Source organism: Euleptes europaea, chromosome 21 (genome assembly GCF_029931775.1).
Source record: "Euleptes europaea isolate rEulEur1 chromosome 21, rEulEur1.hap1, whole genome shotgun sequence".
NCBI lineage: Eukaryota > Metazoa > Chordata > Lepidosauria > Squamata > Sphaerodactylidae > Euleptes > Euleptes europaea.
This window is the reverse complement of record NC_079332.1, coordinates 10351816-10375432: the sequence shown is the minus strand read 5'-3', so window position 1 is coordinate 10375432 and position 23617 is coordinate 10351816. Positions and strand designations below refer to the sequence as shown.

At 47.7% G+C, this 23617-nt stretch overlaps 2 protein-coding genes across 2 annotated transcripts in view; one reads left to right on the top strand and one right to left on the bottom strand.

Annotated features, from left to right (window-relative positions):
* The window catches only part of DNAH3 (dynein axonemal heavy chain 3), a 112635-nt gene extending 99173 nt beyond the window's left edge, over positions 1-13462 (top strand). Inside the window, exons 55-60 of the mRNA XM_056866607.1 lie at positions 275-432; positions 1738-1905; positions 3044-3186; positions 5040-5244; positions 9334-9471; positions 13109-13462. Coding sequence (XP_056722585.1) covers positions 275-432; positions 1738-1905; positions 3044-3186; positions 5040-5244; positions 9334-9471; positions 13109-13462 — 1166 coding nt within the window. The remainder of the gene's footprint in view (positions 1-274; positions 433-1737; positions 1906-3043; positions 3187-5039; positions 5245-9333; positions 9472-13108) is intronic.
* A 5444-nt stretch (positions 13463-18906) lies between these two features.
* LYRM1 (LYR motif containing 1) lies at positions 18907-21397 on the bottom strand. Its single transcript, XM_056866445.1, has 3 exons — positions 21239-21397; positions 19857-19949; positions 18907-19023 (listed from the first exon to the last, which is right to left on the bottom strand). The coding sequence occupies exons 1-3, from the start codon at positions 21395-21397 to the stop codon at positions 18907-18909; spliced, it is 369 nt and encodes a 122-aa protein (XP_056722423.1).
* Between the last annotated feature and the right edge of the window lie 2220 nt (positions 21398-23617).

The window sequence follows — 23617 nt, the reverse complement described above, 5'->3', positions numbered from 1 at the left end:
AACCAGCGGGAGGTTTTGGGGGCGGAGCCTGAGGAGGGAGGGGAGGGACTTCAGTGCCGTAGAGTCCAATTGCCAAAGCGACCACTTTCTCCAGGTGAACTGATCTTTATCGGCTGGAGATAAGTTGTAATTGCAAGAGATCTCCAGCTACTACCTTGAGGTTGGCAACCCTTCTGCCCACCAATCAAGGTTATATTTTCTGCAGACATAACTTTTCTTTCTCTCTCTCTCTCTCTCTCTCTTTTTTGTCCTTGTGGACTCTTGACATACCCAGGGGAATGTAACTACGGTGGGAGAGTAACTGATGATAAGGACCGACGCCTCCTTCTCTCCCTTCTTTCTATCGTCTACTGCAAAGATATAGAAGTCCAGGAGAAATACAAGCTTTCTCCCGAAGAGGACTATTATATACCGCCCTTCGGGACATACCAGGTAACGGCCCAAAGAGGAGGACGCGCGGTCTGATCCGAGCACACGTTGTGGGTGCTGAGGTCCCAAGCATGCATGACGCTTCTCCCCACCTTACCCCTTGGTCGCCTTCCCTTGTCGGGGTGTTTCAAATGTAAGCTCCTGGCCAGAGGGGACTGTAAAAACTCCAATGGTCCTATATAAAGAACTAAGTACCCAAAAGGTCGAGAAAAAATAGATAGATAAATGTCCAAGGCCAAAGGTTATACTATCTAAAAATTATGTCAGTACAAAATATGTATATATTTACTTCAGGATAAAATCTAATGCCACGTATAACACATATAGGGGCCCTGCAAACGCCTACCAAATTGACATGCTCGTATAACACAATGGCTGTTTATGCTTGGTAATTAGCAGCGCGTTCCAGGCTGAAGTGCCTTGCATATTTTTTTTATTTCTTCACACTGAACCATCATTCCAAACATCATTGCGAAGCCAGCGCATACCTGCTTCACATTTCTTAAGAGCCCCTTTAATGCGACCTTTTGCATTTGTGCCGCCCCCGCCTCGAAGCATTCACTGAAGGAAGCATGCAGAATCCCAGCCTCTGCTTAGCTGTGCAAACGACTACTGTTAATGGCTATGCAAACGAAGAAACGAAGGAGCAGGCGAGTGGGGGGTGGAATTTGTTTGACTTTCTCCTCTTGCATCGGGATCGTGAATAGTCATTTTAAAGGTCGGGTTTAAAAAATCAGCATTGAGCGAGGAGCGGAATTGACCCTGCATAAATGGCAAATAAGACATAAAACCACGCCATTGGACTCTGACCGTACGCATTTCGGCCACACAGCCTTCTTCAGAGTCAACAGAGTGATTTAATGTCTTATTGTGTCATATGAGCATGTCAATTTGGTAGGCGTGTGCAGGGCCCTATATGTGTTATACGTGGTATTAGATTTTATCCTGAAGTGAATATATACATATTTTTTAGATTGCAAAACCTTTGGCCTTGGATGTTTATTTATTTATTTATTTCTTGACCTTTTGGGTACTTAATTTGGTTGTTTAGGGGTAAGTTTTTTCCCCTTCTTCATTGTCGGTGTCCTGTTTAAATAATGACAAAAGTTAATTAATTGCCATGGGAGAGGGGGAGTGTTCATTGGCCCGCGAGGGCTGATTCAGATTTTACCGCTGAAGCGCTTACGGTGGGCCTGATCTAGAGCACCCCAAAGCACCTGGGGGCCGGTGTATTTACTCTGACTCTCGAGCAAGCCGGTTTCTGTCCCCCACCCCCCCGGCGGTTATAAGAACAATCTTACGTTACAGTCTTACATAGATTACTTGCGGAGCCTGCCAATCACGACCCACCCTGGAGTCTTCGGTCTGCACGAGAATGCAGATATCACCAAGGATAACCAAGAAACCAACCTGCTTTTCAGCAGCATCTTGTTGACTCTGCCCAGGCAAGCAGGGGGAGGAGGCAAATCCCCGCAGGTAAGAAAACAAAGATACAGACAGCCCACGCCTGCTCGGCAGTTGATCTTTGTGTTTGCTGTAGGGTTTGGTCTGTGTTTTTGGCATTTGGGCCCAGCTGGCTGTTGTTTAGTAGCTCTCCTCCGCTCTAAAAAACAAAACAAAGCCCTTCGTCACGTTGGGCGTAATGCTCCTATGGAATCTGCTGCAACAAGACGCAGCTATAGCCACTGGCTCGGATGTGGTTCTAAGGAGGCCCAGACAAAGGGAAGATAATGTCTAACAGTGGCTGTCGGCTGCAGTGGCTAAATTGAACCTCCATGTTCCAAAGCAGTGTGCCTCTGAAGTCCAGTTTGGGGGTGTCCGCTCTATGGAGGGCTCCGGTATTCAGAGGTCGCCTCTCTCTCCCCCTGCGTTTCCCCGCGTTTTGAAATTCGAGGTAAAACAGGTCCCTGAAAACGCAGGGAAAGGCAGGGGGAGAATGAGGTGACCTCTGACGGTTGGAAACTGCATGCATAATCAAAACGAACACCCAAAGTCGTCGGAGGGGTGACGGTGAGGTAAACACCCAGCCATAAAAGGTCCTTGAGAGATGACATCCAAGGTTTATTGTGTGCATCTCTAGTAAATAGTTCCTTGTATGTCATACACGGAGCCCCATGGCGCAGAGTGGCAAGCTGCAGTACTGCAGTCCAAGCTCTGCTCACGACCTGAGTTCAATCCCGACGGAAGTCTGTTTCAGGTAGCCGACTCAAGGTCGACTCAGCCTTCCATCCTTTCGAGGTCGGTCAAACGAGGACCCGGCTTGCTGGGGATAAAGGGGAATATGACTGGGGAAGGCACTGGCAAATCACCCCGTAAAAACAAAGTCTGCCTAGTAAACGTTGGGATGTGACGTCACCCCATGGATCAGGAATGACCCGGTGCTTGCACAGGGGACCTTTACCTTTTACTTTACATACATGGAGGAAAAAATACCAACCTTGTGATTAGATGTGACTTCTACTACATCCTGCCAGCAACACGTTTGGCGTAAGTGAAGCAAAAGAAACCTAGTAGTACCAGCCATGTTTTTAAAAACTGAAGAACCAATTTATAGATGAAGGTGGCTCTACAGAACAGGAGGTTTTTGAGATTCACCCAAATTTCCTGATTGCAGGAAACTGTTGAGGAATTGGCACAGGATATCCTTTCCAAGCTACCGAACGATTTTGACTTGGAAAGTGTGATGGCAAAGTATCCGGTGCTTTACCAGGAGTCCATGAATACGGTCCTGAGGCAAGAACTGATCAGATTCAACAGGTAGGATTCCGGTCGCTTCCGCATGCGTTGGCAGTGTTTGTACCCCACCTGTACAGCCGAAACACCAAAGCAGCTTACAAACACTTTAAAACCAATACAGACAATGTAATACGGAGCTGGATCCTGGGGGACCAAGAATTGGGCAGAGGTTGGGAACATTCCCCAAATGGGTTGCCTCAGTGGTAGGTCACTTGGAGAAATAACTTCCCTTCCTCCGAGTGTGCCCAGCAAGAAAAGAGATACTAGCCTGTATCCAATTATTCCGCCCAGCGAAGTTTGGAGCCTTCCACCAGCTGATGGAATCATCCTCCAACTCCGTCCTTTGGCTGAAGGGACTTTGCTGAGCAGAAGATAGCCTGATAATTTTTCAGCTACCCTTTTTGTCCCTTTTCCAGAACCCTTATAATTGACAGCAAGAACCTCACTCCATTTTCCATGGGTCGAATGCTAAGGTTTCCTCGAATTGGCAGGAGTCTTTTCTTGGCTTTCAGTGGGCTTTGAAGCAGACCAAATCAATACCGGAAACCAAAGATGAATCTCATGATTTTCAGCTTTGTTTCTAAGTGGAAACCATAGAACGTCTTGCCCCATTGCTCTTTTTACAAAGATATTTGATCGCAATATATTGTCACCGTTCTATCAACCTTTCCTGGAGGATCTGAAGAATTTTATGTTTCCCTACTCCTCGCAGACTCTTCTTGGGAGATAACCACCCAAGTAGCCAAATTCTGTCTCCGTATGGGTGGGATACGTAAACGTCTGACTGAGGTCCATAATCTTATTCCATAGATTAACACATGAAGCTGCCTTGTACTGAATCAGACCCTTGGCCCATCCAAGTCAGTATTGTCTACTCAGACTGGCAGCGGCTCTCCAGGGTCTCAGGCAGGGGGTCTTTCACATCACCTACCTGCCTAGTCCATTTAACTGGAGATGCCAGGGATTGCTCTACCAATGAGCCACAGCCCCTCCCCAGATGGCACAACCTCCCCTCTAATCTGGAGAACCGGGTTCGATTTCCCTCTCCTCCCCATGAGCAGCGGAGGCTAATCTGGTGAACCGGGTTGGTTTCCCCACTCCTCCACACAAAGCCCTTGGGGCTAGTCACAGCTCTCTTAGAGCTCTCTCAGCCCCACCTACCCCCCAGGGTGTCTGTTGTGGGGAAGGGGAAGGTGATTGTAAGCCGGTTTGATTTTTCTTTAAGTAGTAGAGAAAGTTGGCATATAAAAACCTCCTCCTCTTCCTCCTTCTGCTTATTCTTTATATAAATGTATTATTATTAATATTGTTATCTACTATTAATACACTTGTGTGTGTTAAGTGCCATCAGGTCGCTTCCGACTCATGGCGACCCTATGAATCAACGTCCTCCAAAATGTCCTATCTTTGTCAGCCTTGCTCAGATCTTGCAAATTGAGGGCCGCGGCATCTTTTATCGAGTCAATCCATCTCTTGTTGGGTCTTCGCCTTTTCCTGCTGCCCTCAGCTATTCCTAGCATGACTGTCTTTTCCAGTGACTCTTGTCTTCTCATAATGTGACCAAAATACGACAGCCTCAGTCATTTTAGCTTCTAGGGTCAGTTCAGGCCTGATTTGATCTATAACCCACTGATTTGTTTTCTTGGCGGTCCAGGGGATCCGTAACACTCTCCTCCAACATCACATTCCCAAGGAATTTCCTTTCTTCCTATCAACTTTCTTCATTGTCCAGCTTTCACACCCATACATAGTAATAGGAATCCATACGCTTAATCTCACTTTAATTTCATTGCCTTTTACTTATGCATGGAGCTGATTCTGTATCGAAATAAAGATCTGAGTGATTGGTCGAGCTTCGTTTGCTTTCATGGCAGGCTTACCGAGGTCGTGCGGAGCAGCCTGATCAGCCTGGGCAAAGCCATCAAGGGCCAAGTGCTGATGTCTTCGGAGCTGGAGGATGTCTTCAACAGCATGCTGGTTGGCAAAGTGCCGCCGATGTGGGCGGCCAAGTCCTACCCATCGCTGAAGCCGATGGGGAGTTACGTCTCTGACCTCCTCACGCGGCTGGCCTTCTTCCAGGTACGCCAGAGAGTTTTGAAGTGCAGATCCCACCGCCAAGAGTAGGTTTGCATCAGCGATCAGTTAGAAACATAGACCTGGAAGGGACTTCAGGGGCCATCTAGTCCAAAGCTTCTTACTGTGGGTCGCGACTCGTGACCCCATATGGGGTTGCATAACTGAATGCGGGGGTCACAAAAAAATTGCTTTCTCCTTTCATAAATGGTAAAATTATATGTGCCCCAAAGAATTGGTTTTAAAATAAATTTCTTTATATATATACATTTCTTTATATAAAGGAAATAAGGAAACAGTTTAAGAAAGATGTAGACAAGCTGGAACGTGTCCAGAGGAGGGCAACGAGGATGGTGAGGGGTCTGGAGACCAAGTCCTGGAGAGGAGGGGATAGGAGAACCATCTTCAAGTACTTGAAGGGCTGTCACAGAGAGGATGGTGCTGAGTTGTTTTCTGTTGCCCTAGGAGGTCAGACCAGAACCAACGGGTTGAAATTAAATCAAAACAGTTTCCGTCTTGACATTAGGAAGAATTTTCTAACAGTTAGAGCATTTCCTCAGTGGAACAGCCTTTCTCGGGAGGTGGTGAGCTCTCCTTCCCTGGAGGTTTTTAAGCAGAGGTTAGATGGCCATCTGTCACCAATGCTGATTCTGTGACCTTAGGCAGACGATGAGAGGGAGGGCATCTTGGCCATCTTCTGGTCACTAGGGGTGTGTGTGGGGGAGGTAGTTTGGAATTTCCTGCATTGTGCAGGGGGTTGGACTTGATGACCCTGGTGGTCCCTTCCAACTCTATGATTCTATGCCCTGACCTGGTTGGCCCAGGCTAGCCTGATCTCGTCAGATCTCAGAAGCTAAGCAGGGTCAGCCCTGGTTAGTATTTGGATGGTAGACCACCAAGGAAGACCAGGGTTGCTGTGCTGAGGAAGGCACTGGCAAACCACCTCTGTTAGTCTCTTGCCATGAAAACCCCCCAAAAAGGGGTCATTATAAGTCGGCTGCGACTTGAAGGCACTTTACACACACGATTCTATTATTCTTAAACTGTGGGTCGCGACCCCATATGGGGTCGCATAACTGAATGCGGGGGTCACTAAAAAAGTTGCTTTCGCCTTTCATAAATGGTAAAATTATATGTGTACCAAAGAATTGTTTTAAAATAAATTTCTTCATGATTTATTATCAGTAAATGTTTGGTTTGTATACCTATTTTATGTACCTATATACCCGGGGTTGTGTAAAAATTTCTCGGGCGAAAAGGGGTCGCAAATGAAAAAAGTTTAAGAAGCCCTGATCCAGTCCAACCTCCTGCACAGTGCCGGAAATTACAACTACCTTCTCCTCCCCACGCCCCCAGTGACCCCCTACTACATGCCTAGAGGAAGGCAAAAACCGGTTATTTAAAGATTTCAGGGGTCAATTTTTTACATCCTGCTCTTTGGTTTTGTTTAATTTGGCCCTGTTTGGTATCAATTATTATGCTATCTTACACTGCGTTTTGGTTTTATATTTATTTACTTGTGCTTATATTTATTCAGAATCACACTGGCAATTGCTCTTTTTAAATTTGCAATGTTGCCAATTGGTTTCTTATTTATCGCTGCTTTGGTACCGGCCTTTAATTGTGTTCAGATAATGCGTAATTTATTTTATGGATAGGTAGAGACTGTTCTTTGCTGGAATTGTTTTAACGTTGCTATTCTACTTGTAGTGTGTTTTAGTGTGCTATAGTTGTAAAGTGGGGGATATAAAATTTAAATAAATAAATACAACTTTTTATTGTTTTTGATCAGTTTTGTGTCGGCTACCTTGAGAATCAGTTGATTAAGAATGTAGCATTACCAAATCTCTTAAGTAAATAAATTTAAAGGTATCCCATCCCGAGAGCAAAAACAATCTTCTTGAGTGGTTTCTTACACGCCCAGATAAACTGTAAATTCCTCTGATGAGGGTAACAGTTCACAGCACCTATTTTGCATGCAGAAAGACTTTCAGTTCTTGGCATCTCCAGCTTTCACACCCATACATACTAATAGGGAATACGATGGCATGAATTAATCTAGTCTTGGTGGCCAGTGACACATCCTTACACTTCAAAATCTTTTCTAGCTCCTTCATGGCTGCCCTTCCCAGTCTCAGTCTCCTTCTGATTTCTAAGCAGTGTTACTCCTGTGTAAAGTCCACTGAAGAGCCAGCGTGGTGTGGTGGTTAGGAGCAGTGGACTCTAATCTGGAGAACCGGGTTTGAGTCCCCACTCCTCCACATGAGCAGTGGAGGCTAATCTGGTGAACCAGATTGGTTTCCCTACTCCTCCAGCTGGGCGACCTTGGGCTAGTCACAGTTCTCTTCGAGCTTTCTCAGCCTCACCTACCTCTTCCGTTGTAAGTTGTGGGGTGAGGAAGGGAAGGTGATTGTAAGCCAGTTTGATTCTCCTTAAAAGATAGAGAAAATCGGCATATAAAAACCAACTCTTCTTCTGAAATCAATGGCCTTAGAAGCATGTAGCTCCATAGCTCTCCCCCTCATGTTAAAATCTCTCTGCAAACAGAAAAATGGCCCAGCAGCAAAGAAGAAGAATTGGTTTTTACATGCCAACTTTCTCTACCACTTAAGGGAGACTCAGACCGGCTTACAGTCACCTTCCCTTCCCCTCCCCACAACAGATACCTTGTGAGGTGCAGAAAAGAGCTACCAAAATGATTAGGGGACTAGAGCAACTGTCCTATGGGGAGCGGTTAAGACGCTTAGGGCTGTTTAGCTTGGAAAGAAGGCGGCTGAGGGGAGACATGATAGAGGTCTATAAAATTATGCATGGTTTGGAGAGAGTGGACAGGGAGAAGTTTTTCTCCCTCTCCCATAATACTAGAACATTGGGTCATCTGCTGAAGCTGGAAGGTGACAGATTCAAAACAGATAAAAGGAAGTATTTTTTAACACAACGCATAGTTAAATTGTGGAACTCCCTGCCCCAGGATGTGGTGTTGGCTGCCAGCTTGGAGGGCTTTAAGAGGGGAGTGGACATATTCATGGAGGAAAGGGGTATTCATGGCTATTGGTTAGAATGGATACTAGTCATGCTGCATACTATTCTCTCTAGTATCAGAGGAGCAGGCCTATTATATTGGGTGCTGAGGAACACAGGCAGGATGGTGCTGCTGCAGTCGTCCTGTTTGTGGGCTTCCTGGAGGCACCTGGTTGGCCCCTGTGTGAACAGACTGCTGGACTTGACGGGCCTTGGTCTGATCCAGCAGGGCCTTTCTTATGTTCTTATGAGGTAGGTGGGGCTGAGAGAGTTCAGAGAGAGCTGTGTGTAGTCCAAGCTCACCCAGCAGGTTTCATGTGGAGGAGCAGGGAATTGAACTTGGTTCTCCAGATTAGAGTCCGCTGCTCATGTGGAGGAGTGGGGAAACCAACCCAGTTCTCCAGATTAGAGTCCACCGCTCTTAACCACTACACCACGCTGGCTTGGACCTTGGCCTTGGCAAGATCGGAGTCCCACAAATGGAACTGTCGTGTGGGGGTGCAGAACGGACTGATCTCTCTCGCTCTTTTTCACTCTTGCCTTTTACTGTCCACCGCTCAGAGCCCGGCAGTGCAGAGCCAGAGATCCCAGTTGGGGTGGGGGTGAGGTAGGGGAATTATAGCTCCCTGAATTTCAGTTTAGAGCGGCAGCATTAATTTATCCAGACCGGCAAGTCGGGAGCCAGCAAATGGCGACTGTCCCGTTTTCTTAAAGAGGGGTTGGCTCGGACTCTAGACAAAAAGTTGTCTGTTGGGCTGGTGCCTAAACTGACACTTCGTGGGAGATGCTGGTATTCAGCAGTGGCAGGATGAAAATGCAGGATCGCACACGGCACACAGACCCTTTTATACTGGCTGGCTCAAGCTTTAGAGCTGAAGCCCTCAACTTGCCACAGAATTTCCCCCCCCCCCAGCCCAGAACAGTGGGGGCGGGGGAAAGAAACGGCTATATTCTAAGGAAGTGTCCCCTGGTCCTGATCTATCTGTGTTAAGATCAGCCTCTTTGTCTGTGGTGTTTCTCTCCACCCCATCCCTGTAATAAATACTTTTAATTTTATTTTTGCATGAAATGCAGGATTGGATCAACCATGGACCCCCGAATGTGTTTTGGATATCCGGGTTCTACTTTACTCAGTCTTTTTTGACGGGCGTTTCGCAGAACTATGCTAGAAAATACACCATCCCAATTGATCATATTGGATTTGAATTTGAGGTAAAGTGTGCAAAATGTTTTCATGCCATGCTTGGTAGGGGCGGGCTATGCCAAACTGTGCTTGGGAACCGGCAGTGAAGGTCACGGGGAACAGAATCTACAATAACCTGATATCCACCAATAAAACAAGAGATTGGAAATGTATCCACAGGCATCTTTCTCCTCTCCACTTCATCTTGTTTGAAATGTACGTAGGGACATGTCCTCACATGGAACCCAAAGTGCCCCTGAACCTCTTTTGCACCGTCTCTGTGTTGATTACGGTGCAAGAGAACCATTTTTGAAACTGTTGTGGGCTCCCTGGACATTGGGCGAAAACGCACGGTCGCGTGTGTTCGATCCTGGCTGAATTGAGTTCCAGTGCTAACCTGGGTTTGGTTTCCTGTAGACAAGAGCCAGCATGGTGTAGACAGCCAGTGTGATGTAGTGGTTAAGAGCTGCAGGACTCTAATCTGGAGAACGGTTCAATTCCCTACTCCTCCACATGAAGCCTGCTGGGTGACCTTGGGCCAGTCACAATTCTCTCTGAACCCTCTCAGCCTACGCGGAGGGCCGCTTCCCAGCGTCTCTCGCCTTGAAAACCCCACAAGGTAGCCAGAAGTCAGCCGTGACGGCACTTTCCGCCACCGCAGACGAGAGAGCTCTGAGGGCTGGTAATCCCGTCCTTCTTTTCAAATCCATCAGCGGAGCAGAAACGGCTGCGAAGAGGCACTCCTCCGAGTCAAAAGATTCCATCGGGGAGAAACTTGGATCGCCTCCCAGAGCTGCACCCCAAGTTTCAGTTAACGCCAGCTAGAAACTCCCAGCTCTTTGATTCTCGTTGCCTCTGCCCCCTTCCGCTGCCAACTGCTCCCCCCACACACACACATATCTACCTTCAGCTGGAAGGGCGACACCTTCTTCAAAGTCTGATGGGTATCTCATTAAGAGAGACAGAGAGATTTCTCTGTTATCAGGGACATATGCCATAACTATCTCTTCCTAGCAGGGGCCAGTAGAAAAGAGCAAGAGTCCAGTAGCACCTTAAAGACTCACAAAATTTCTGGCAGGGGTGTGAGCTTCCATGAGCCACAGCTCACTTCTTCAGATACAGCTAGAATGTGAGTCCATCTATCCTTAAGGAGAGAAGAATGAATTTGGACACACAATGGCAAAGTAAATGTCAAAAGCGAGTAAATGGCATTAGCAGGCATGATTGGGGGTTAGCTGTGTTGATATGCAGAGGGATAGCAGGCGTGGAGAAAACAGCATTGGTAATGAGACAGGGCTCTCAGATCACTATTAAGTCCCAGAGAATGCATCGTTTTAGAGGGAATGAGGTGTATTATAGTTGTGTTTCTAACAGTTTAAATTATATTGTATTATGTTTATCATTGTGAGCCGCCCTGAGCCCTGCTATGCAGGGGGGAGGGCGAGATATAAAAGTAAAAAATAAGTAAGTAAATAATAGGGCCCTGTGGCACAGAGGGGTAAGCTGCAGTACCGTAGTCAGAAGCTCTGCTCACAACCTGAGTTTGATCCCAACGGAAGTCAGTTTCAGGTCGCCGGCTCAAGAATGACTCCGCCTTCCATCCTTCCCAGGTCGGTAAAATGAGTACCTAGCTTGCTGGGGGTAAAGGGAAGACGACTGGGGAAGGCAATGGCAAACCACCCTGTAACTGTCTGCCTAGTAAACATTAGGATGTGATGTCACCCCATGGGTCAGTAATGACCCTGTGCTTGCACAGGGGTCTACCTTTACCTTTTAAAAATGATGGGGATGTGAGCAGGAGGATGTAATTGCTGTGGTCGAAGCAAGAGATGACCAGAATGTATCTGGACACCCTCCCAAAATTGTCTTCCCTCCATTACTATCAGCCAGTCTTGCTGGAGATTATCCAAATTTAGACAGACTGGTTAGCAAGGGAATCATAAAACATCTCAAACCTGCAGAGGGAAGAGAGGGACTTGCTTTTCTGTCTCTCTCTCTCTCTCTCTTTCTCTCTCTCCGTCTCCCTCAGAGGCAGTCCAGTCAGAACTTTCAGAGGCCACAACCACAGGCCGTTCTCCTACTTAATTGATCCCTTCGCATAGGACAATAATAGTCTATGAAATATTAAATAATTGATGGCATGTATTAACGCCGAACGGGGAAAAAAAGAGAGGGAAGGAAAAGCAAGCCGTCAGGAGATGCCATCATCCTGTCGCAACACAAGCCTGGGGAGAATTGTGTAGAAGCGGATTTGGAGTATTAAGTCCGGGGAGCATTAAATCTACAGTGAGCCGACAGGGAGGCCAAAGTCTGGCATTTGTTGCTGTTGTTGACACTCCTCTGCATTCTTTCCAGTGAAGAGTCTTGTCAGGGGCTAGTGGAGAAAAGGAAGCATGAAAGGCAATCCTTGGAGATGCTCCGGAGACCTTCCCGACAGCTCCGACTGCAGGAATTGGATAGAAATATTTCTTACCTGTGCCTACAGAAGGCATTAGTAGCCAGTGCACACTGGCCAGGGCAGATTTCCGGTCCCATAATGAATGTGGGGCAAAAGGAACTGTCTTTTTTTCTCGCATCTTCACCCCTCATTTGAGGTGTTCAACCTATGGCTGGGGGCTGCACAATTTCAGACAGCACAGCGACAGGCAGGGCTATGATGGAGTATGTATTTTAAACCCCTACATGTGGAAAACTAGCCTGTCAGGTTGAGCTAAAACCTTTTTGCCCTCATATGCTACTGTTCCACATGGAGGGATTTTCCCCTCTCCCAGTTTGCAGTTTGAAATGATACAAACTAAGCACAGGTCTGCCATCTCACTGAGAACTAGACCTTGTGTGTGTGTGTGTGTGTTTGTGTGTGTTAAGTGCCTTCAAGTCGCTTCTGGCTCACGACGACCCTATGAAATCAACGTCCTCCAAAACTGGGGATCGAGAGCGGGATAAAAATCAAAGCAAATCAATAAACATCCTGTTGTCAACAGCCTTGCTCAGCTCTTGCAGACTGAGGGCCATAGTTGCCTTTATAGAGTCAGCGTGGTGTAGTGGTTAAGAGCGATGGTTTGGAGCGGTGAACTCTAATCTGGGAAACCAGGTTTGATTCCCTGCTCCTCCACATGAGCGGCGGGGATAATCTGGTGAACTCGATTTGTTTCCCCACTCCTCCACATGAAGCCAGCTGAATGACTTTGGGCTAGTCACACTCTCTTAGCCCCACCTACCTCACAGGGTGTCTGTTGTTGGGAGGGGAAGGGAAGGCGATTGTAAGCCGGTTTGATTCTTCCTTAAGTGGTACAGAAAGTTGGCATATAAAAAACAACTTTTCTTCTTCATCATCCATCTCATGTTAGCTCTTTTTCTTTTCCTGCTGCCTTCAACTTTATTGTCTTTTCCAGTGACTCTTGTCTTCTCATAATGTGACCAAAGTACAATAGCCTCAGTTTAGTCATTTGAGCTTCTAGGGACAGTGCACACCTTTTGTAGCATTACTAAATAATATACAAAACACAAGGATAGTGTGGAGGTACTGGAGAACTGGCCCTAAAGAGATCATATAACTTTCCTCGATGAAGGTTTCTTTTTGTAACTGATGCAGAGTGATCCTTGATTCCTTCCGTGGGATTGAGGTGGCATTCTGACACCCTGTTTCTTCTCCTTTCCACAATTTAGATGACCAGGCAGGAGCACAGCATGGAGGCCATGCCCGAAGATGGGGCCTACGTGAAAGGACTTTTCCTGGAAGGGGCCCGGTGGGACCGGGAAACCATGAACATTGGCGAGTCTTCCCCCAAAATCCTTTACGATTCTCTGCCCATCATTTGGCTGAAACCTGGAGAGAGCTCGACCTTCCTGCATGCGGGGATATACACATGCCCGGTCTACAAAACCAGCGCCCGGAGAGGCACCTTATCTACCACGGGGCACTCCACGAATTACGTCCTCTCCATTGAGATTCCCTCGGACCTTCCTCAGAAGCACTGGATCAATCGGGGAGTGGCGGCGCTTTGCCAGCTAGATGACTGATTTTGTTTGGGATGCCCTGTGCTGGCACGTTCCAATTAAAAGATTTATCTTCTCACTTTTGGAAACCGGCACTCCTTCTCCCTGTCCACCCGCAATAGCCTTTAGACTTGTTTTCAAACCATTTGCTCCCCTTTTCGCTTTTTTGGCCACCTTGCCCTCTGTTGGGGCTTTCCTCCACGGTTCTGATTCATAGCCATGCTCAAGAGCGATCTGTAAGGGCCCTCTCCCATCTTGGTTTTAGAGGGAACGGGGTTGCTGCTTCCAGAGCGCGCTCCCTTACTCGAAGAATCCATGAAGATAGTCTCAGAGGGTAGTCATGCGGGTCAGCAGTCGAACAGTTAGATTTGAATCCAGTAGCACCTTAGACACCAATGAGATTGTCATATATAAGAACATAAGAAAGGCCATGCTGGATCAGACCAAGGTCCATCAAGTCCAGCAGTCTGTTCACACAGGGGCCAACCAGGTGCCTCTAGGAAGCCCACAAGCAAGACGACTGCAGCAGCATTGTCCTGCCTGTGTTCCACAGCACCTAATATAATAGGCGTGCTCCTCTGATCTTGGAGAGAATAGGTACGCATCATGACTAGTAGCTATGATTAGTCCTCTCCTCCATAAACAAGTCCACTCCCCCCTGAAAGCCTTCCACAATGGTAGCCATCACCACATAAGAAAAGCCCTTCTGGATCAAACCAAGGTCCATCAAGTCCAGCAGTCTGTTCCCACAGTGGCCAACCAGGTGCCTCTAGGAAGCCCACAAACAAGACTGCAGCAGCATTCTCCTGCCTGTGTTCCACAGCACCTGATATATTCGGCATGCTCCTCTCATCCTGGAGAGAATAGGTGTGCATCATGACTAGTAGGCCATGGATAGCCCTCTCCATTAACATGTCCACTCCCCTCTTCAAGCCTTCCAAGTCGGCAGCCATCACCACATCCTGGGGCAGGGAGTTCCACAATTTAACTGTTGTCAGGGTGTAAGCTTTCGAGAAAGTGTCTGACGTCGGGAGCTTTGACTCTCAAAAGCATACACTCGGAAAAATCTTGTTGTTCTCTAAGGTGCTACAGGAGCCGAATTGAAAAATCCAGGAGCAGGTTGCAACGGCATAGCAGCTCCAAGACATCGTGCGCTTAGCGATGCTAGGAGCATGCTAGTGACCGTTCAAGAACAGACACACACACGTACATGGCAGGACGGAAAGCGAGCCAAGAAGGGTTGGCAGACATCCAGGTCCAGTGGTCTGACTCATGGGTTGGGGCTCCCAAGGAGGTTGCATGACCCCACCTGCTGGGTTGTGATCCCCTACACAGCTGCTTGTAGATGTAGTGGCTAAGAGCAGTGGTTTGGAGCAGTGGACTCAGATCTGGAGAACAGGGTTTGGTTTCACTCCTCCACATGAGCAGCGGGGGCTAATCTGTTGGACTGGATTTGTTTCCCTACTCCTTCACACGAAGCCAGTTGGGTGACCTTGGGGTAGTCACAGCTCTCTCAGCCCCACCTATCTCACTGTCTGTTGTGGGGAGGGGAAGGGAAGATGATTGTAAGCCAGTTTAATTTGCCTTAAGTGGTAGAAAACGTCGGCGCATAAAAACCAACTCTTCTTTTTCTACAGACTTTTCAGATGGCCTTCTGCTAGGGCACATGTGCAGAGAGCAAGGCCTCACACCTTTCCTTGAACACATGAAGCCGCCTTCTACTGAATCAGACCCTTGGTCCATCAAAGTCAGTCTTGTCTACTCAGACCGGCAGTGGCTCTCCAGGGCCTCCGGCAGAGGTCTACTCACATCACCTACTCGCCTGGTCCCTTTAGCTGGAGATGCTGGGGATTGAGCCTGGGTGTCAGGACCATCAAGCAGAGGCTCTACCACTGAGCCATTGCCCCTCCCCTCCTTCCTTTGCATGCACGCTGAACGCCAAGCTAAGGCTACTGAGTAGTGGAGGAGATTCCTCCATGGCTCTGATTCTTGGCTTGTTCCTTACTACGGCACACCTTTTGCTGCTCAGCTTGTTTCCTCTCCCGAGTTCTGTTGGTCCTGCCCTTGACACCACAGAGCGTCATCACTTCTAGTCACATGAGTCTGCAGTCGCTTGCTCACGGCTCAAAGGGTCTCACGCTCAGCTGGTCCCAGGTCTGGAAAGGTTGAAGACCAGCAGCCCAGGTGAGTATTGACCTGGGTGAGGGTCTTGTCAGAGAAGAAGCCAGCTGTTGGAGATGATGAAGGCACAGCTGGATTTGAAAACAGGATATAGAAATGGCAGAGTCAAATGGAATTACATACCTGTATAATAGTAATGAAGGAGCTAGAAAAGTTTCTGAAGTGTAAGGATGTGTCACTGGCCACCAAGATCAGAGTAATTCATGCCATCGTATGCCCTATTACTATGCATGGGTGTGAAAGCTGGACAATGAAGAAAGCTGACAGGAAGATAGTAGACTTCTTTGAAATGTGTTGGAGGACAGTGTTACGGATACCGTGGACTGCCAACAAAACAAATCATTGGGTTATAGATCAAATCAAGCCTGAACTGACCCTAGAAGCAAAAACGATTAAACTGAGGCTATCGTAATTTGGTCACATTATGAGAAGACAAGAGTCACTAGAAAAGACAGTCATGCTAGGAAAAGCTGAGGGCAGCAGGAAAAGAGGAAGACCCAACAAGAGATGGATTAAAGGAAGCCACAGCCCTCAATGTGCAAGATCTGAGCAAGGTTGTCAAAGATAGGACATTTTGGAGGACTTTGATTCATAGGGTCGCCACGAGTTGGAAGCAACTTGATGGCACTTCACACACACACATAATAGTAATTCCAACAGACAGAAAAATAATTGCGGGGAGGGTAGATGGGATGATTAAGATCTTTCTTTTCCCACTTGCCCAGAAGTCCAGTTCCCAAATCTAAAACTGGGTCATCTCGGACTGAGATTTGAAGAAGGAGGCTGCTGACTCCAGCTCTACATCTCCACGGTTCTTCCCCAAGGCGCGTTCAGACATACGGGGAAAAACCAGGCTTGCCGAGTTCTGCAAGCAACGTTTGCCGGGTTGTTGGCAGGTGTACACATTGCTCTCTCGGGGCTGAGTTCAAGGGGAACCAGTTTGGCGGGTTCAGAGCAGAAACCCGGCAGTGCTAGTTGGCTGGCGAATTTGACAACTTTAAATCCAATCAGGAGCCATCTGCAGCTTTAAAAAAAATTAGGACCTCGTACTTCGACTCGCCCAAATGTATCAGCGGTACTTAAAAGACGGTTTTATAAAAAGCTGGTGGCCTATCTGAAGCATGGGAGAAGGAGAGACTTGAAGGGAAGGGAAGTACAGCGGAAGAGGGGAGGGGGAAGAGGGGCTTGCCCCTCCGGAAGGGGGGGAAAACACACTCTGACTCTCCTACTTTCAGGTGCTTCTGGACACACCCTGGTTGGGTTAGGCCTTAGAGCCTCCCATGCCGAAGCTTGAATTGAACTGTGTGAAAAATGGCCTCCTGCTTCCATCGAGCCTCTTGCGGAAGGAGCTCAAAGCGCTTTGCACATGATTAAAGAAGAAGAGTTGGTTTTTATACGCCGGCTTTCTCTACCCATTAAGGGAGAATCAAACCGGCTTACAGTCACCTTCCCCTCCCCACAACAGACATCCTGTGAGGGAGATGGGGCTGAGATAGCTGTGACTAGCCCAAGGTCACCCAGCTGGCTTGGTGTAGGAGTGGGGAAACAAATCCAGTTTACCCGATTAGCCTCCGCCGTTCATGTGGAGGAGGAATCAAACCAATCAAATCTCTAGATCAGAGTCCAACGCTCCAAAACACCAGTGTGGTGAGGACTGGATTTGAAATTCAGAACTGTGAAAAGGGAAGCCTGGAGCTGGAATGACATAATGGCCTCTTGCAGACAATATTTCTCTCACACACACACGTGGCGAAAGGAGTGAATTTGGGTCTTACTTCCCAGCCCACTTGATCTGCCTGCCTGGTCTCCAAGCCCACCAGATATCTGGGCACACAGGTCTGTGTTGTATAGCTGATGCTTGGGCTTTGTGCAAGGTAGCAGTTGTGTTGTTTGGACCGCCCCGTGTTGAATTTTACATGCTTGCATCCTCTGAAAATGTTACTTTGCAGCGCTGTAGCCAGTGTGGTGTAGTGGTTAAGAGCAGTGGTTTGGAGCAATGGACTCAGATCTGGAGAACCGGGTTTGATTCCCCACTCCTCCACATGAGCTGCTGGGGCTAATCTGGGGAACTGGATTTGTTTCCCCACTCCTCCACACGAAGCCAGCTGGGTGACCTTGGGCTGGTCACAGCTCTCTTAGAGCTCTCTCAGCCCCACCTACCTCACAGGGTGTCTGTTGTGGAGAGAGGAAGGGAAGGTGATTGTAAGCCGGTTTGATTCTCCCTTAAGTGGCAGAGAAACTTGGCATATAAAAACAAACTCTTCTTCTTCCCAGCCTTGGGCTGGTAGGTCCCTTGGAGGGATTTAGCCTCTCTGATTTCCATCTTTGCTAACCTCCTCAGTGAATGTAGTAGAAAAGAGCAAGAGTCGAGTTGCACCTTAAAGACTAACAAAAATACTCCTCAGTGAATATTTTTATAGGTTCTATTGAATTGGGGCACCTTCTATGTTTTCAATTGGAGTTTAATTTTATAGTTTTAAGGTGATGTTTCTGGGGGCCTCTTTCTTGTTAAGTACAGGAGATTTGGGGTAGCATTTACGAACTGAATGGTGGCACTGCCTACCACACAAGGCTCACATGTACTTTGAAACAAAAAAAAAGGTTACCAAAACATTACAGCTTTGTGTTCCGCAACACATGATGGATTTTACTGGCTTTGGCAGTCCTGGAGCCCAGAGGATGCTCAGTGAGTGACATTGGGCAAGAAAGCCGGGCCTCCAAATACACTCCGAACATCTCTCCATCTTCTCTACGGGCAAATTCCATCTACCTGTTGCATTTCCCCCACGTTTCTTCCACGGAGCTCAGGCTGATAGAGCTCACCCCTGTTTGATCCAAACAACAATTCTGTAAAACAGGTGAGGCAGAGAAAGTGATGGACTGGCGAATTTCATAGCCAAACAGGGATTTGAACCTGGTACTCTTGCCCTAATCTGGCACGCTAACCACTGCACCACACTGTCTTTCTGAAAGCCTCAGTAGCCATTAACCTTCAGCACACACAGTGATCTACAGCAATCAGACACGTCAGGCTCGGTTTTCATATCATCTCTTACTTGACCCGAAATCTTCTCACTTTTATTGATGAGTCATTTGTGTTGAGTCTCTACAAAGACAAGTCTGCTCGAGTACATCCTTCCCACATCTCCCGCTAGGATCAGATGGACGTCTGACCTCTGAGAAAGAGGGAGTGAGTGCAAACGACGCTAGTTTCATTGACGCTTGCTGGCCTGAAATGTGTTTGCCAGGCAGTCCAGGGCCACGACGGGCTGCAGTCTGGTACAGGATTAAGAAATTTCATCGTGAGACTTCAAGTAGAGAGGCTTGGAAAGTTTCCTCAGCTTTTCCTGATGTCGCAACGCACGGCCTTGCTGGTGTGCAAGGCCCATGGGAGGCAGATGAATCTATGTGAAGCAAAAAGACAAGGAGCAAAATGAATACTAGTCATGATGCATACCTATTCTCTACAGTATCAGAGGAGCATTGCTCTTACATTAGGTGCTGTGGAACACATAGGGTGCTGTGGAGGGCGAGAGATTCAAAACAGATAAAATGAAGTATTTCTTCAAGCCTGAACTGACCCTAGAAGCTGAAATGACTAAACTGAGGCTATCGTATTTTGGTCACATTGTGAGAAGGCAAGAGTCACTGGAAAAGACAATCATGCTTGAAAAGTTGAAGGCAGCAGGAAAAGAGGAAGACCCAGCAAGAGATGGATTGACTCTACAGCCCTCAATTTGCAAAATCTGAGCACGGCTGTCAAAGATAGGACGTTTTGGAGGACTTTGATTCATAGGGTCGCCATGAGTCGGAAGCGACTTGACGGCACTTCACAGAACACACACCTTGAGTGGCAAGTGGTTTTCAAGCTGCGGTCTGTGGATCAGCCACCCGAAATACTTTGGATTCTGGCAAATGGAGGGAGAGATCGCTACCACTCTGGCAGAAGGACGTGTACAGGCTGTGAACGGCTCTGGACCTTTGATGTCGACAAATTTGAAAAAATTAACGCTCTATTGTAATTGAAAGCGTCGTGTTAATGAAGCTGGAAGTTTGCTTTGAAGGTTAGCAACGATAGCTCTGATTCAACTGAGCTCTGACTCACGGGCTTCCAATTAATTACAGGAGGAACAGCCAACGACACTCCTCGGCAGCTTCTGTCTAGCCTGTACCGCAGAATTCTGCTGAGTCAGGGCACGAAGACATCAAAGCGGAGATCAGGAGGATTCCTACTCACCGGCCTTGGATAAGGGATCTGGTAATGAAGTCCTATCTCGATCCTCGCCTCACACTCTTCTGCACATTGTTTAATCTGCTCAGGATCCGTTAACTGGTTGAACGGGACAGGAGAAAGCACAATTAAAAGCGGAAGGTGCAGGAGTTAGTCCTGGGACTCCAACCACCCTTAGCAAATTTCCTTCTGACCTCCCCCGTAACATGAGGAAGGACACTGATTTTATGGGACTGCTCTTCCCATTTCATTGTCCTTTCCTTTCACTGTATTTCTTCACACAGCGCATAGTTAAGTTGTGGAACTCCCTGCCCCAGGATGTAGTGATGGCTGCCAACGTGGAAGGCTTGAAGAGGGGAGTGGACATGTTCATGGAGGAGAGGGCTATACATGGCTACTAGTAAAAATGGATACTAGTCAAGATGCATACTTATTCTCTCCAGGATCAGAGGAGCATGCCTATTATATGAGGTGCTGTGGAACACAGGCAGGATGGTGCTGCTGCAGTCGTCTTGTTTGTGGCTTCCTAGAGGCACCTGGTTGGGCACTGTGGTGTAGCAGTAAACAGCGGTGGTTTGGAGCGGTGGACTCTAATCTGGAGAACTGGGTTTGATTCCCCACTTCACACGAGCAGTGGAGGTGGATTTGTTTCCCCACTCGTACACACGAAGCCAGCTGGGTAATCTTGGGCAAGTTACAGCTCTGTCAGAGCTCTCTCAGCCCCACCGACCTCACAGGCTGTCTGTTGTGGGGAGAGGAAGGGAAAGTGATTGTAAGCTGGTTTGAGTCTCCCTTAAGTGGTAGAGAAAGTTGACATATAAAGACCAACTCTTCTTCTTCTTCTTCCTTCTTCTTCTTTCTTCTTCCTTCTTCTTCCTTCTTATTATTATTGCTGGACTTGATGGACTTGATGGACCTTGGTCTGATCCAGCAGGGCCTTTCTTATGTTCTTATAAGTCAACCTTATTGCCGAAGACTCTGCTCTATCTGCTGTTTGTTAAACCCACTCTAAACATTTATTTATTTCCAAAACCTAAGGATGTTTAGTCTCCCAAAAGACCTGGCTGTGCTAATTACAGAAGAGCCACAACTTTTACTGCAACGTTCGATATAAATAGGCAAAAACTTCTGAGCTTAAAAAACAACTGTGCTTGTTTGTCTTCTGCATTTTTGGACACCTACTTGTAGCCATTAAACTACTCAGATTTGGCAAGAGGGTTAGCAGGGAATTTGCTGATTCCCCCCCTCCTTTCTATTCCTTTGAAGCCCTGCTTGGAATTGCGGCCGCCCCACTTAGCAGTGGAAGGATCCACTCTCAATCCATGTTTATGTTAAGGCGAAAATATCATTATTCAACAACGCAGCCCGCCAGAAATATGTCCACTTACATTTTTGTTCTTTTGGAACAACGTTTTAGCTTCGTTGATAATATACTGTTTTTCTTTTGCGGTCTCCTCCATCTGCCCGGACGCAGACCGCCATTTTTTGGCTATTCGGAATATCTTGCGGTAAAGTCCGAGGATTTCCTGACGCGTGACCTGCGTCATCTAGAGAAAAAGGAACAGGCCCACAGACATTCGGGTGGAGGTAAAAAAAAGAAAGAAGAAAAAGGCCTCTAGACAGATGGGATGTTTTCACACATGCCTTAATTAATTTTCAAACATTTTATTGGCTCTCCTAGCGAGCATGAAAAGAACCAGAAGAGCAGAAAACTACAAGCCTGCTATAGAGAATATTTATTTTCATGTACGGGGGTGGTGGTGGTGGGGGAGAAGGACTCAGCTGCTCAGTTATGTGCCGCATGAGGCAAACGTTCGAGAATACACAGAAATGTCTCTGACTCACAAATGCTTAAACTCCGATTTCCAAAGAAGCTCTCTCTGGTTCAACCTCATCCTCTTCTAAGGCCCAAATTGCTGACCTCTTCCATGTAGCATTGCCAAATCTGAGTTAGGAGATTCCTGAAGATTTGGGGGTACAGCCTGGAAAGGGTGGGGCCTCCATGGGGTACACATGAAGCTGCCTTATACTGAACCAGACCCTTGTTCCATCCAAGTCAGTATTGTCTACTCAGACTGCCAGCGGCTCTCCAGGGTCTCAGGTGGAGGTCTTTCACATCCCCTACCTGCCGAGTCCCTTTAACTGGAGATGTCGGGGATTGAACCTGGGACCCTTCTGCATGCCAAGCAGATGCTCTGCCACTGAGCCACAGCCCCTCCCAGGTTGCGAGGTCCCCCCCCCTCGGCAAGGGATGGGGGGTTGCATTGCCAGATCCAGGTTGGGAAATTGGTGGAGATTTGGGGATGGAGCCTGGGAAGAACAGCGACTTCAGTGGGGTACAATTCCACACACAAGGTTGCCAACCAGGTAATAGCAGAAGATCTCCTGCTATTGCAACTGATCTCCAGGCGATAGAGATCAGTTCCCCTGGAGAAAATGGCCGCTTTGTCAATTGGACTCTATGGCATTGAAGTCCCTCCCCTCCCCAAACCCTGCCCTCCTCAGGCTCCGCCCCAAAAAACCTCCCGCCGATGACGAAGAGGGACCTGGCGACCATACAGTCCATCCTCCGAAGGATCCATTTTCTCTGGGGAAACTCATTTACATAGTCTGGAGATGAGCTGGTATTTCTGGGGGATTCTCTGGTCCCACCTGGAAGCTGGCATCCCTATGGCGGTATAATGCCATAGAGTCCATCCTCCAAAGCAGCCATTTTCTCCAGGTAGGTATGAGAGTTGTTGGGGGCGGGAGGGGGGGGCGTCCCAGTAGAAAAAAATTAAAAAGAAAAACTTGGCCTCGTCTATTTACAGGAAGTCCTTACTAAAGAATTAATGGTGACTCTTAGCGTTACCTGGAAGTGGCACTAGCTCTCCCTTTTCAGCAATTTCTTTGAAAAGATGCCACATGGGATGGGAGGGAGGAGACATTTTCTGGAGCCCAGAATTCCAGGAGAACCTTTCCAAAGGGCAGGGGATAGAAGTCCGGGCTTCCACCTTCTATCTTGTATAGCCAAGGAGGCATTCATGGCTCTTCCCATCTCTATTTTATCCTCACAGCAGCCAAAGAACCCAGGGAACGAAAAGCCCCTCCGGAGTCCAACTGGTCTCAGAACGGATTGCATCTCCTTTAAAGCCAAAGCACTGGCCTCTTCGGCCCAGGACACAACCCGGCCGCTTGACCCGCCAGGCAAATACCTTGGACTCTCCCTGACCAGATTACCACCCGCATGACTTTTTGCTTTAGGAATTTTAAAAAGTTTGAATTACGACTCAAAGGCTCCCAAGCTGTCCAAAAATGGACATCTGTGCCAGAGGCTCTAGAGAAAAAGCTGAAAGAAGGCCGCGGGGCTTTATTTTAGGGCTACACTGTGAACGTTGGGAAGAATGAGGCGAGAGACAATAAAAAAAAACCCCACTGGCTTGGGTTCAAGGAAGTATGCCAATGGTGTGTTCCCATTCCTTTCCCAGCTACAGCTGTACCCACTGAAAACCCACTCTTGTGCTTTGGGGACCCTCTGGGGGGATGTTTGATGAGAAGAAGTGGGTTGCAGGTGAGGAGGGGGCTGAAACCTGTGATCCCACACACACACACACACACACACACATGAGCGGAACTGGATTGCCCTTTTCAAAGGGGTGGTTTTGGGATCTAAGCCCGTGAAATCCCCAATAGGGTTTTGCTCAAAAGCTACACATCAGAATTTGCTACGCAGATCCATCCCACACCCCAGAACAGAAGGTCTTCTGTTGTCCAGCACTACGAGGCTT